Source organism: Mastacembelus armatus, chromosome 20 (genome assembly GCF_900324485.2).
Source record: "Mastacembelus armatus chromosome 20, fMasArm1.2, whole genome shotgun sequence".
Taxonomy (NCBI): Eukaryota; Metazoa; Chordata; class Actinopteri; order Synbranchiformes; family Mastacembelidae; genus Mastacembelus; species Mastacembelus armatus.
Genome location: NC_046652.1, coordinates 9,235,244 through 9,250,663, shown reverse-complemented (window position 1 = coordinate 9,250,663; position 15,420 = coordinate 9,235,244). Strand labels below are relative to the sequence as shown.

The 15,420-nt window shown below is 39.3% G+C and overlaps 1 protein-coding gene across 20 annotated transcripts in view; it reads left to right on the top strand.

Moving 5' to 3' along the window:
• kiaa1217 (KIAA1217 ortholog) overlaps nucleotides 1-15,420 on the top strand; it is a 99,760-nt gene that overhangs the window by 66,359 nt on the left and 17,981 nt on the right. For 14 of the 20 annotated variants that reach the window (XM_026291846.2, XM_026291848.1, XM_026291845.1 and 11 more), the window contains exons 3-6: nucleotides 6,790-6,870; nucleotides 8,067-8,262; nucleotides 11,440-11,638; nucleotides 12,673-12,766. In XM_026291846.2, coding sequence (XP_026147631.1) covers nucleotides 6,790-6,870; nucleotides 8,067-8,262; nucleotides 11,440-11,638; nucleotides 12,673-12,766 — 570 coding nt within the window. Of the gene's footprint in view, nucleotides 1-1,605; nucleotides 1,763-1,990; nucleotides 2,216-6,789; nucleotides 6,871-8,066; nucleotides 8,263-9,334; nucleotides 9,458-11,439; nucleotides 11,639-12,672; nucleotides 12,767-15,420 lie in introns of those variants that run through there. The other 6 variants (XM_026291841.2, XM_026291840.1, XM_026291851.2 and 3 more) reach the window with 4 other exon arrangements.

Here is a 15,420-nt window from a genome sequence, read left to right as displayed (position 1 = left end):
GAGGGTCTGAGGACTCTAGTAGTGTGAAGGTATTTCAAATATTTAAAGTCTGACAATAAGAAGAGTTACATGCATTACAAAATATAGATGTATGACAAGAATATACAAATGTTCCACTAAAAATAGCTAATGCCGCTAACCTTTTTTTTACCCCCTAAACAAGTGCCATCCTGTAGTGTGCATAAAATGCAAGATTTTACAGTCCCAAATATTGGTGGTCCCATAGAGCAAGAGCGGTATATGTACTGTACAACAACAGACCTAGTTTATTTATTTGGGAATGACCAAAGGATTTAGTTTCTGTGCTACTGTAAAACAGTATTTTAGTTGTAGATTCAAGATATAAGAAATATGATTTTGTTTTATCTAGGGGTTGACCAAATTTAGTGTGTTCTCCTGTAACACTTTTCACTTTTCAGATTAAAGATTGTGGTTTATTATATATATATAACTATTTATTTATTTGAAATACAGTTGTGTAATGTACTATGTTTTCCATGTTAAATTTTCAGAAAAAAAACGAGTATCTTTACAGTTCACTTAGGAAGTAAACAGGAACCTTTAAGTTTGACTGAAATAGTGCTGTGGTTTATATTGTGATTTATAGCGATATCAACTGATATGAAAAAAATTATTGTAATAAGATTTATTTTCCCTATCACCCAGCCCTAGGATCAGGTTTAGGTTAAGATTAGGATTTTAGCTGCTAATGGTAGGCTTAGGGGCTGGGGAACACCTTATGTCAGTCAGTGTCCTCACTAAGATAGCTATACAAACTGTGTGTGTGCATGTGTGTGCCCTGTGAGGACTGAAACTTTACTTTTACATACTCACATTGTGGGGAGGGTGTGGGAGAATTATTCAAACACGTGTTTTTATGTGATCCTGTTAGTGTTCTGAGCTGTAAAATGTATCTAGCTTTTGATGAAGCCATATTAAAGAGCAAGCCTGAACAGATCCTAAAACTGCAGCCCCGTAAGCAAATACTTTGCATGTATTTGTTCAGTAAGAGATGATGAGTGAGTGAGAGGGAAAAAGAATAAAGACTTTATGTGCGTGTGCTCATAGGTGTGTGTAAACCATTGCATTCAAAACTAGTAAATGATCTGCCAGTACTGGTCTAAGTCTGGACCTGTAATCTTATGTAACACCTTGTGTTGACTGCAACACTAAAAACCATAACCCAGCACTTTGATGATAAAACTGTATTCTTAGCAACAACATATTGCAAATCATACCAGGACTCATTATTACAAAATCTCATCTTTATGTCTTAACTTCAGGGAAGTAAGATGGAAACTGTGATTGGATAAGGGGATTAGTGTTGAAGCTGTGGTTTTAATATTAAAGGTGAAAGTTTTCATTTTTAATGGAACTTTTAAGGCTGTTGCAGGGTTCAGATTTTTACATGCAGACTACTATAATAGCCTGCAATTAAGAAATATTTGAATGCCAGGATTCACGACACGAAGTCTGTCTCTCTCACAATGGTGCTCAAATGCAAAAAAAAAAAAAAAAAAAAGACTATCAGTGCTGTCAGCTGGGTGTGGATTGTGTGTATTTGTATTGTGTCGTTGAGGACGTGTGTGTGTTGTACGGAGGTGGTGCCATTTGTGAGAAAGAGCAAAAAGGGAAAGGAGCAGGACAAGGCAGCTGCACAGTGCAAGTGTTACCACAGATAAAATAAAGTAGAGGAAATATCTTTTGTTTTAGTTTTGCATGGAAATTTCTGCTGGAAAGAGCTCGCCACCAGTCTAATATGGTAAATATGCTTTAGAAGATTATTTACAACATGGTTGTTGCTTAAAATGTTTTTAAATTATTTTGCACATGACATAAATGCTTTTTACATCTGACCACAATGAGTCAGCTTTTAAACCCAGCTCAGTAGAACCAACTTAAGACCGTTTTTTTTCTGCTCCATAAATTCGCACTGGTTGATGAATCTGATGGTAAAACTAATTTGACTTCTATGGCTTTGCTCCCTCAGAGGAAGGGTTGATGTCTGCTGGTGATAACCCTGACTTACTTATGTATGTATGAGGAGGAAATCAATTGGACGGTGTGACTCAGTTGTTCAAAGTGGCACTAGAAGAGATAGTCTTGCCTCCTTTCTGCACCCGGGTCAGTAGCCACAGTATTGTTTCCTTTGAGATTATGCACTTCATCTGCACTCTGACTGACCACTCTGCTGGATTATACTTTACTTACCAAGGTAATGTTTTATTAATGAGATTGTGACAGTTGTGGTTAATGTTTGCCTGTAGATTTCTGGCATGATCTTTTGATATTAAACTTGTAAATAGCAGGTCTTGAAAAGCCACAAATTCTGCACACAATCAGCTTTTTACTGTGAATACTGTAAAGTCATCTGCTTTTAACACCCTAATTAACAAGCTAACCCATCACTAAAAGGTCATCTGGGGTTTTAAATGAAAGGATTAGAGGAGGAATGCATCAAAGGATGGAGCGAGAGCGGGACGTGATCGCAATGAATTGGAATAGATGACAAGGGAATTTTGGTATAATGTCATTAGGAGACAATGGGTGATGGTTGGTCCATGGACAGCTGATTGATTAGGGCTTTGTGTCTCAGAGTTATGTAGAACTACCTCTTTTAATGAACTTGAGTTTTTTTTCTTCTTTTTTTTTCTGTCCTTTGTTGTACTTTTTTGACACATTTGAGTCTTTCAGAGAGAATATCTGATGAGAGAGCAACGGCAGTATCGATCCAGTGTTTTTTTTCCCAAAGAGCACTAAAAGCATCTTATTTAAGTCAGAACATTAGGTTTGCCAGATTTAATGCTTTAAGTAGAATAATGTGTCAGAAGGAGAAAAGTTAAGGTTAACAGTCTGCAGAATTATCTGAATAGTCTGTTTATGTGTTTGCCATACACGTCAGGCCAGGTAAGTACAGTTAGTTCTATATTCGCTCCCCTGAGCCAAGCCAAATTAGCATCTTAAGTGGAAAGCTGTGCTTACAGTGCTGGGGTTGTGTTTAAAAGCCGCACAGCTTGTAGCTTATTTCTCTGGTTACCTGTGTGTGTTCACCCTATTTGAGATCATCCGTAAATGCATTCTACTGTAGAAGGACACTTGTAGATAAATACATACCTGGTATATATGATGTCTTTGTGGCTGTTCTCAGTTGTAGCGTATCATTTGTCATAGAACTCCAAAATTCTGCAGCATAAAGGTGAAAAAGACTGACATGATGACATTTGCTGCTTTTTTAAAGGTGAAACCAGACCATTTTATGAGAAAGCTGTTGTAATTCCAACTCTTTTCATTAAATAAGAAAGTAGTCACCAGTGAGTGGGCTTTATGTAGACTCACAGCAGGTGTGGTACAGCATGCTCTGGCAGTTTTTGATTCTACGTCTATACTTTAATCTTGAGGGACACAGCAGGCTTCTGATGGGAGGTGCCATTATACTTAACAATCATAATTTACTTTAATCGCTCCTTCTTGGCTCCACATGTCAGCTTGTCTTTCAGGAGCTAAAACAGGGGCCACATGATATAATCTGCTCTGCTTTGTGAAATCATGCAGCACTGTACCTTCAATTTGAAAATGGGCCTGCAATATTCAATACAGCTGACAGGTAACACTGAAAAGTGCTCATATTGTACATGAATTCACTTCAGGTTGCAAATATAATATGAAATGTAATGTTGGCATTATAAGAGAGAATGACAGAGATTATCAAATAAACTGCACTGACCTATAACATTTTAATATTAGATTTTCGGATGGCAGACACAAACACAGACCTGAGATTTCTTTCTAGTGACCACATACTGTTAGTCAGGTCAGTGTTGCATAAATGTTTTCAGGATGTCCTGGGTTTGGGTCAGATTTTCTGGAACAATAGCCTGATTTACTCATGCACGCACACATTCTCTCTTTATATCCCGCTTTCTCTCTTTCAAACACACACACACACACACACACACACACACAACACTGACAGCACTTGAACTACTTTCATTGTGTCTATTTTTATTGTAAGCATGGTTGTTTGCCTTATTATTGCACTTACACTTGACATCCATCTAATGTGGAGCTCCTCTAAGCATTGCTCAGGACAATTAGAAATCTTAAGATACATATTGTAGTGCCTTTGTGACTAAGTGCCATACAGCCTCAGGAAAAGGTTTGCTCAGAACAAGTACTTTGTATTCTGAGTTGCACAACATGAATATTTAGATGACGTAAATTCCACTAAGATATTTCTAGACCTGGTCAAACAAACTCAAATCATTGGGGTCTGACATGTCTCATAATAACAGTCCACTGAAAGCGGCTGCACCACCACCCAGAGGGTAAACTTGTCATATGCGAATAAGCTAATGTCACTGTCTCAGTTTCATATCCATCACAGCTGTCAGAGCAAATATGGTGTACAGAGGGATTCACTGCCAAAAAATCAGAACTACAGTCTGTATGTTTTTGATTGACGCAGGGAAAATCACTGGTGTGGAATGTACTGTAGGTGTGAGCGGGTTGAAGCGGGTTTTACAGTGCTGATCTGCACTTGGCCTGTGGTTTTCACATCTGGGAAGCAGGAAGTAGTTAGCCTGGAAAGGAAGTGGCTATTGATACAAGGCATTTCAGTAATATTATATGTAGCCAATGTCAGGACCATGATTTCTGCATGCGTGCACGCATAAGAAACAGTGTGGGATAGAGACAGAGTAGTTCATCTGGACTAAAATCTTGACCTTCAAAGAGGATATGTCATTAGTCAGATGAGGACTGTTGTTGAGTGGTTTAACTTAATTATCCCTTTCCACAGAGAGGCAGAAGGTCTCATTTACAATTTCTTCCATTTTCACATGCAATTGCTTTAATGACTTTTCCCTGCTGTGGAATGTTTTCGCTGTCATATTTAATCTGTTGCTATGATCTATATAAATTTGACAGATGTTTGCAGATGTAAACACATGTAAAATGATAAACACCCTCTATAATTCCATTGAAATTAAGGAGTTTGCACACAAATTGCTGCATGTAGCAGGTTTCAGGCATTACTGGCTATAGAGCAGCAGGCTATCCCATTTTTTATAACACATTTTGAACAAACATTTATTTTCTTTTGGTTTGGGTAGTTTTGTTAATTGCAACTTTTACAGTAAGCCCCATATACAGACACAGATAAGAAATAAAGAGACAACAGAGAGAGGAATCACACTTTTTGTTGCCCAGACTCAAACCCTAAAAATCTGATGCCACAATTTTTATCTAAAATAAAAATTACACTTTGGAAATTTATTCAATTTGTAGCCTACTGTGAATTTTTAGTTTGATTCATGTACCAATTACTAACAATGGAGGGGGCAGGGATTAAGATTTATGTTCTGAGCATAGAAGGTTGCAAGCAGCGATCATCAGTTATCAACTGGAGTGGATTCATGTCTGGGGAGCTGTCAGGTCATCCATGTCCAGACACAGTCTATAGTGCCCAGTTACTCAGTGCAGTATATCTGCGGGCACTATATAATACACCAGCGTAGCACGCACAGAACTGGTGCAGCAATAAAACTGAACATGGAGAAAAGAAAGGACAAGAAAAAGAAAAAGGATGAACCATATAATGTCTGTATATTGAAGGGTTTTGCTGCTACAGCCTGATATGACCAGTAGCTTATGGCAACTATAATGTTAGTGAAATATATATATCATACTTGTTCGATTAGCTATCTTGATTATCTTTCCTTTCTGTTAATGTTATTTCACACATTAGCTTATAACATGTCAGTGGTTTGGCAAAATGCAATAGGCAAATATTGTATTTCACACTTATCACACATATCATAACATGATATGACCATTTTGTGTAGCTAAGTAATAATTCCAACTAAGTGTGATTAAGTAGTTATTGACAGCTCTCTGTGATAGCCAGTTTACAGTTTACATCATTTGCATCCTTTTCATACTAGCTATACAATACACTCATTATATAACTAAATATTATAAAGAGATTAAAGTTTGAATGTTTCAGAAAATAATGGTTTGTCCTGCACTCTGACAAAATTGCTACCTACGGATGATGAAGGAAATCAACGAATAAACATTTCCAAGGGTGGCACAGTAGATAAAACAGTATTATAGGAGAGCTTTTTGTACCCAGCCACCGCACTCATACATCATTCAGTGTTGAGATCAAATTTCCTCATACATGTGTGGTTTCAGGTCACATGTCAGCTCCATGTGCCCTCTCTGTTCTAAATGGTGACTATTGTCATGTGTTAGCAGCATGAAAGCACATTTTTATTCTTGTATTTTTAATCCCTGGGTGGTGCAGCCTTATAGTGTAATTTAATGGAACTACAGCAGAAGAGTGATGACAGTAGTTTTGCCTGCTGTCAGCCTGCTGTGAAAGTGTACAACACACTCATCAGCACTCAGTAAATATCACATCCATGAATGCAACAGGGATGGGGATGACAAGGCTCTGTTTTATATTAATGATGCCAATCAATGTAATTGGAGATATTATTAAGTCGTTGAGTCTCTAGGCTTTCCATGTCAGCATTTGAGCTGAAGTAAGCACGTAAAAATCGGTAAGTAGTTTTGAACTAAATAATCTTTTAGATTGTGTTAAATATATCTTAGGTTCTCCTTTTAGCCTCTCTGTTTCTTTGGTCCACTGTTGAAATTGATTTGTTTCCATGGTCTCTCTGTTTTGCGTTGACCATTTCTTTTTCCATCTCACCCTCCCACTGGCATTTCTTAGCCATTTGTTTTTTTTATGTTTTCTTCTGTTCTCCTCTTTTCTCTCCTCAGTCTTTACAGGGCATGCTTTCCTCCCTTCACTCTGAGCTTGACATTCAGGGGTACTTGATGAAAATCCAATTGCCCCACAGAGTTAGTCACCCTTTTATCTTATCTGCATCATGCCATTATGTGTGTCTGTTAGTGTGTGTGTGTGTGTGTGTGGCTACGTTTGAATCCTCAGTAACATTTGCTGTGCGACCGTGTTCCCAACCCTTGTGCCCCCATGTCTCTTAGCATCTGCCCTGTCTGTGCTTGCCAAGCACACTTAGCTGCCAGGCTAAACCAGTTCTGGCCATGAAAGCTCTCACAAATGTCAACTGCACTTAATATAAAAAGCCTAAATTCTTTATTTGTCTGTACGTGTATGTGTTTGAGAGAAGCACTAGCATGTGCATGCAGTGTGTTAAGGATAACCTGTTGGACCTGACCTTCTGTCTTCAGCTTCATTAGAGCTACAGCCCTGTGTCTGTCAGGGAAGAAAAGCATTTCATGCAGAGCCCTGTGTCCACTAACCCTTCAGTTATAGTCCCGCCTTGTTCCTGAGGAACAGATCACATTGGAGCACCACATAATAGCTCACTGTCTCTGTAGTCATGTCACACTACATCTGATCATAGCTGCAGCTGGAGAACGCCGCATCATGCAAATCTGTAGCAAATAGTCACCTAATCTTCACGGACATTTTGGGTACACAAGTCCTGATCCATAATCAGTGAATAAAAGGACATTCTTCCTCTGCAGACCTAACATTGTTGATCTCTGACCTCCACGAGTGTGCCCTTATGCTTTGAACTGTTTGAAAACTTCTTTTCTCATAACTTCTATTCATAATTAGATGAAAATTAGGTTTTAGTTTATGCAGGTACTGTACCTGAAAGCTGATTGGAAGCTTGCTCATGCTTGATAAGTTAGTGCTGTGATGTGCTTGTGGGCAGTACTGAGTGGTGTTAGATGTGTGAGCATGCATCTGTGACACACAGCATTATCACTTCTTATTTGCATGAGTGATGCTTTTTTTTGGTTTATATGGTTGTTGTGCTGCAATCAATCTTCAAGTCAACATCAGAGACACTTATTTGAAGTTGCCAATGAACATGTGTGACCCATAACATACTTGACATTATCAGAGTCAAAGATACTGTATTGTTTTCTAACCACATACACAATATCTCGAAGTACAATATTAAAAAACTTTATGTCCTTTCCAGAAAATAAATACATGCATGTACACTGTGTCCGTGATCTCACCCTTACGCTATCATGTGTTCGTGTTCTTCTATCTCCAGAGCAGAAGCCCAAAGCACAGCCCCCGTTCCCAACACAGCGTCAGTGACCAGGCTGACCACCTATCCCTGGCTTCCCAGGAGTCGTTGGACGCCATGTCCGAGGCCGAGTCACCCACAGCTTTTACCCGTGGCAGCCGGGTTCGTGCCAGTCTGCCAGTAGTGCGCTCAACCAACCAGACAAAGGATCGCTCACTAGGTACATGGGGGGAATAGGTGTTTATGTTGTTCAGTTCAGTCAGTTGAAAATATTTCCTCATATCTGGACTAGGCTTTCTTGCTTGTTGTTGACAAAAATGCAATCAACTCTCTTGTAAATCTGTTTGTCATGAAATTCCCGAATGGGCATTATTTTGCTACAGAGAAATTATTTTATGCGATATATTAAAGAACATATTGAGGGTAAAAGGTCTACCTTACATTTTACATTTTAGAACTGTGTGAATACCCTGGGGTGACGGTGAACTGACATTAATCCAGTTTGATAGTCAACATTTTGCATAACTCTGCAAAACTCCCTGAAATAGCCTCTAAGCACACCATCATTTCACGGTTTCATCTTGACAGTCCAAGAATTTCCTCCACACTCCATGTATCTTCTGCTCTTCTCTCCTCCTCCATCTCCAACTTAGCTTACAGCTCACTCACTTTTAGTTAGAATTTATTTCCTCTGTACTGAAAGATTAGGAAATCCATTCATAATATGCCATCCTGTTATTGACAGGATTAGAAATAGGTTGTCTTATCAATTCAATATGCTGCTTTATTTTGCATCCATATTCAGAATTCAGAATTAGGGTGAGACCATTGGAAAGAGTTTGAGAAGTCCTCAGACAAGTGTGCAGTTTTTTTTTTCAGTCAGATACTATTCAGAGGAAGCTCACAATCAGCATGGCATCTGCTGCTGGATAAATGCAAAGCAGTGTGCCACACCTTTTGACTAGAGTGAAAATGAATGAAACTATACGGCGTCCACGCTATTCAGTTCCAATAGCTTCTCTTGCTTTGCTTGAGAAGCAGAAATGCAAAACCCAAGAATAACTAATTAGTTTTACCACACATACTGTACATGCACGTACACACACAATCATATATACAAATGTGCCTCAGAAAGATCAGAACAAAGTGGTAGGACAGTGGGGGGTTATGGTGTGATAAAGGGGGAGGAGAGTAAAAGGGGCACCACTTTACTACATTGTCCCTCCCACAGTCTCTCTCACACACTCACACACAAACACACACACACACACACACACACTTCACTAGGTCCCAACGGACATTTGGGGTTTCTTCCTGGAGCTTAGTATCATCAGCTCGTACTGTAGGAGTTGTCGTGTGGTCTCCAGAGCATCTTAAGAATCAGCAGAAAACAGAAAATCCTTAAAACCCCTAATGTGAGTATCATATTCACTATGTGTGGCATCAAATTGAGCTGTGTTTCCTCACAATTAATTCTGTGGTTCCAACACAGTATTTTTCAGCTTGTGTCTTGTATTTCAAACTCGCAAATCAATGGACAGAATAATGTTTATTCTTGATTTCGCTTAGTTTAAACTTTTGTTTTTCTCTGACGAGATGTGTAAAACCGTTTTAAAGCTCTAACAGTCTGCTGTGCTGTACCCATTTGGTCAGGAAACCCGCTGGCCATTTGTTTCCAATTCTGAGAGAAACCAGGCGCTCAGGAATGTAACACAAGTCTTTGTTAGAACCAAGCTATTCAACTTTGTAGCAGCAAATAAAACTGATGTTAAAGATTTCAAATGGTCATGTGGCATGCTCGATCAATGGTGCTTTGTCATCACACACATTTGGTCTACCTGCTAACATCTGGAGGAAAGTTAGCCGGTGGTTAACATAACTCTCGGGGGACAGATGAAGTTATTCTGCAAATGGGCACATTGTTAATTTATTACTACCCAGGAAACCAGACAGACCAGAAAACGCAAAGGATAAACTCAGCAATTTTATTTCCTGGATTTGCCCCCTCTCGTTCTCACTCTGTCTCAGGGAACATGTAGGATCTTGTATAATATTTCACCAACATCTGGTAGCTTTTACTGGCTCGGCCCTTTTATGGGTTTACACCAAGTAAAACCATAACTCCCTTTCCTTAAAACAGGCAAACGTGACTTTAAAATGACTAATTTACAAGTCTTGTGTCTCAACAAGTCTTATGTCATAGCAGTTCATGAAAAGTGACTTTTGAGAAAGTTCTCGTTGAAAATGATATAACTAATTTAGAGCGTAACATAAACTGCCTTAACTCCTTTTTATTCTTTTGATACGTGTTCTATTACTGCCCTTTTCCAATGCAGTATAATGCTGTTTGAAGCACTGAATCAAAAGTCTCAAAATAAAAATGTGATTTTATTTTTCCCTAGCATTGTTTATACAAGTGCATTGTAGGCATGCCCATAAATTTTGTGGGACAGACATCTGTTTTTCTAAAACACAGAACAGAAGCCACACCCAGGGATCAGAGGTTTCATTCTTTGATGCAGAAGTTGTGCTATTCCACAGTACTGCTACTGTCCCATACTTCTGCCCTAACTTACTTTCTAAGGCTCCAGTAAATAGTCAGTTCGTTTTGACTATACACCATGCTGTGCACAAATATGTAACAGGAGTCAGATTATATGTTTGGTACCAAACCTCATATTTTGCAAATATGCAACAAATGCAAATCAGGAAACCACACACCCCAGAAAAGATTCTAATAATTGAAGGGTTTTGATATCCTTTGTGGTACAGTTGAGGGTGAACATTCATTGTGAAGCCCAATTCAAAAGTCAGAGTGATGTTTTCTAAACCTGCAAATGATGGCTTTAAAGGACATACGCCAATTAGCTGTCTACATATTCATGAAGAGATGAAGAGGATGAAACTTTTTATTTATGTCAGTTGGTGGGGTTTAAACCATATGAATTGTGCATCAGGGGAAAAATAGATTTTTGAGAATTTTAATGTGGTCCAGGTAGCCATGACCTGACATTGCAGTGTGGGATGAATGTAGATACAGAGTGACACCAGAAAGGGAGATTTTTACTTAGTCATCCAGACTGCAATTAACATACCTGTTTAACCAGATCTGGTTTTGCATTGATTGTTGCTCTTATGTTAATCCTAAAAGATCAAAAATCAAAAATTATGTTCATAGCAATCACTCACTGCACTTCTTAGTCAGTACTTCATGTACTGTAAATGATATACAGTCGTTTGTAATAGTAAGCTTTTTCCTGTTAAGCTGCTGCTTTATGTTTGCATTATCAGATTAATTCTGCAAGGCAGATTGAACTTCTTGATTGAACTGTGGAACTGTTTCCTGGGAAAGAAACAAAACTGTCTTTCTTCCTGTTTCCTTACTTTCTCTTTGTAGGAGTGCTGTACCTGCAGTACGGTGATGAGACCAAACAGATTCGCATGCCTAATGAGATCACCAGTATTGACACGATCAGAGCTCTGTTTGTTGGTGCCTTCCCACAGCAGCTCACCATGAAGATGTTGGAGTCCCCTAGCGTTGCCGTCTATGTCAAAGACGATATGAGGAATATGTACTACGAGCTTGCTGATGTCAGGTAAAGATCCATGTTTTTTTGTGTGATGAACATGAATACAGAGACACAGACCGGGGATAAGTACTGGACAGAACATATTGTGGTTCGTCAGTTTAAGGTTAACAGGATGTTCAAGGTTCATATTGCTCCACGGTCTCTTCCTCTGAAAATATTTTCTTTTTCCTTTCCCTGAACACTTCCTTTCTAAACTTCCCCTGCTCAGAAAGCATCACTGCCCAGGAAAGCTTCTCACTTCCTTTTCCCTCCATATTAAAACTGCGAAGGAAGAGAGTTATGTGGAGATGAAGCCCTAAAGCAAAATGTCTGTAATGTATCCAAACAAACTGAAGAGCACACTTGTACTTCGATGACTTTCCTGCCTGTTGCCCTCTCTCTACTGGAAGTTTGACTCTGGAAAGTTTGAGCAAGCTTTGTCTTTTTATGCACTTCTCTACTTTTGCACAGTGTAGTATCCAAAGAGTAGTATGCTAGTTGTGTATACAGTTTACATGCAAACAAACACACATACAAGCTCACTGTTTTTATGTTTTCTTCTACCTTGTTCTGTATTCACCTGCATGTTTTATTAATAATGCAGGAGATTCTGTGCAGAGACTTTACATCTATTGGTTCTAGTTGTTATGCTGGAAAAAAATATACGATTAAAGGCACAAGCAACTTTTTCCCTTGGTCTCCAGAGCACTCAAGAACAGTGTGTACTTTATGACTAATTCGTTATCAGAGCTGTAAAAAAATTGTCTCGTGCTTCCTTGAGATTGGTGCAGGTGTCCAGGGTACAACACCACAGTGAGAGTGGGAGAAGGAGGAACTGTACAAAAGAAAGAACAGATTCTCTCTCATGTTATTTTTGTGGACTTTTGAGATTTAGAGGAAATGTCACACAACAGAGAACTTTTATGTGTCAGTTCAGAGCTTCTGTCAGGGAATATACCCTTAACAGGGCTACAGAGATCCATGCTGAGGAAGGCAAAGGCGCTGTCTGACTGTGATAACTGGGCTGCCTTCTTACCACTTGACACCTCTTCTCCCCTCAGGAACATCACAGACCACTCCTGTCTGAAGGTCTACCACAAAGACCCAGCACAGGCATTCAGCCATGGGCCAAGACCAGCCAATAGCGATGCCAGGGTGAGTACATACCAGTTGCTACAATTGCTACCATAGCAGTATAAATAATTGTCTTCTTAACAGCAGCCATGGTAGGGAGATGGCCATACTTGTTGCAGATAGAGTAGTAATCCCTACCTCCACTTCTCCTTCTCACACCCTGTTTGCAGTTAAGGGAAGGAATGCCCCCTGCTTCTTATTAATCTTTGTAGAGAGGCTCTCATATTGTTCTCAGAGGGGCTTTTGATTCAGCTGCAGAGCCTGTGTGCTCTGGTGCATCTTGTTTGTGGAACAATTGCAATAATTTCTGACGACTATTGCTCTTCTCTCATTGTCAGCTCTAAACTCTTTCTCTTGTTCTGATTCCAGCATACTGTATTTGTTTCCTGCAGATGTAACAAAAGTAAAGCCCCAAAATATCCCCTTTCTCAAATGTTCCTCTTTAAGTCTACCACTCTAATCCACCTAACCCTTTACCTATCCGGCTGTTCCCCTCTGCCTGCCACTAATTTCAGGCACAGCTGAAATGCAAAACTTGCAATAATCTTAGCTGTAATCTTCAATAGCCATATACCATATGTGTGATATAAGTGTGAAGAATGTTTAAATGAAGGTGGTTCAGATTACATGAGGAGTTTGAGGTGCTACAGGAAGTCTTTTTAGTCTTTGCTTGCTGTGGTTTTTTTGAAGGGGAAGTGAACAAAAGATACAACCGATAAAGTGAAATGCAAATAACAAGGACAAATACAAACTGGCATCAGTAGAAGAATTTTTAGTCAGTTTTATGGATTGTTTTTGTGTATCTTTAAAGAATTTCCTATTTAAAACGATGGGATTTGCTGAATCGTTTGAAAAATATAACATACATTAAGAAAGAAGCAGGGTCACTTATAATTGTTCTTATGCAGCTACTGTGAAATCTAAGCTTGAATCAGAGAGATGCTAAAGAAGATTGTTGTCAGGAATAGGTCTGTCACTGTTTAACTAAGGAGCAGTTTACACAGATATGATGATTGGATGTGACTGCTGGGTGTGAAGATCAAGCTGGTCAATGGCAGGACAGAAAGGAATTATGGCAGCTGGCCTTTCTATACTGACAGACCTTAACACACAGACTGGCACACAAATGGGCATTGTAGGAAGTGTCTCTTATACTTGGCAGCTGTAAAGATTGTAGTGCAGTTTTGTTGTTTTGGTTGTCTTGAATGCCAATGACACAAAAAAATGCTTATACTTCTTTTTTTTTCCGTCAGCCTCTTTTAATAATGCAATAGAAAAAAATGGCCCTAAACACAAAAGGACAAATAAGCTGTACACCTGTTCAAACTTTTTTTTTTGGTGGGTGGGGGGGGGGGGGGGGGGGGGGCGTGTGTGTGTGTGTGTAGGGGGGAGGAATGGTGAGGTTCACATCTGTTTGGAGTATTGAGTGTCTTTCTGTCAGACCTCAGATCAGATTTTAAGCAGGATCTGCGTTACCTCTGTTATCGATCAAAGCTTTCTGGGCAAATAGAGCTGCCTCATGTTATGAAAGGGACTTTGCAGTTTGTTAGTAATTGCACAGGCTGCCAGAATATTGTATTTTATTGTTAGCATTAAGAAAATGCTGTTAGCATTAAGGTTCTATGAACTACTTCATCAACAACAATACTGTGTTCTTTGCGGAATAGCGTTTACAGCCATGCAGCCAGCCCTGCAGATGCTGACACAGTTAGCTTTGCTCTGAGGCTCTGCAGTTTGTGAATCAGTTCAGAAAACCTCTCCATCTTTTACATGGAAAGAGATTGAGGCAACTTTGTGTGCTGCTACCAGACATCCCGCCCTCATTACTGGAAGCTTAAGAGAGGAGTGGAAACAGAGAGAGAGGTCTTTAAAAAAGTCCACTAGTAAAACTCAAACCAAATGTTCTCAACACAGCCGTACTTTTGTCTGACTTGGTCGCCCGTGTGTTTATTTTTCAAGCCTTTACTCCTGTTTTATCTCCAAGCAGTGATTTATGCATGTTGTACAGACAAAACTGGTTAAGAATGGCTGGTCTTCCAAAGGTAAAACATCTGTTGGGGATAGACAAGTGCTTCCTTCTGGTCCAGGCTGCTTTTTGGTTCTTATGTGGCTGAGCTAGAGCACCATCATACTGTAGATATTATTCAGTGCTCCAGAAATAACTAATTCTGCACAATATGGCAACTTTTCGTTGAATATATGTGGGTATGTAGGTACATTATGGTGAAAATGGTGAAAGTCATTAGGGTTTGATGATGGTTTCCAGTGGCTCTGTGCTTCTCAGATTTTCTATTATACATTTCGTTGCTTTGTCAGACTTGTTGCTGCTGTATTTATGGTCTATGTATGCTTTCACTGCCAGGAAGTTTCTTTTTTCCTTTGTTGTCACAAGCCCAACCTGGGCCCTTTGTTACTGTACACTTTGGGCTGTTGTTGTTTTCCAGCTCATGTATACACACACACACACACACCCACACACACACACACACCTATTCACACCTGCTTTATTCTTCCGTTCATTGTATTATTCTGTGGCACAACTAGGGAAAAAATAAATAAAGGCAACACTGAAAGTGTCAAATGCTGTGCCTGAAGTTTTAAAAGAACTTTGCATTAGGTTTTGACTTGTCTTCTTGTGTAGGTGTAACTCGTGAGTCATACCTTGAAGGAACAAT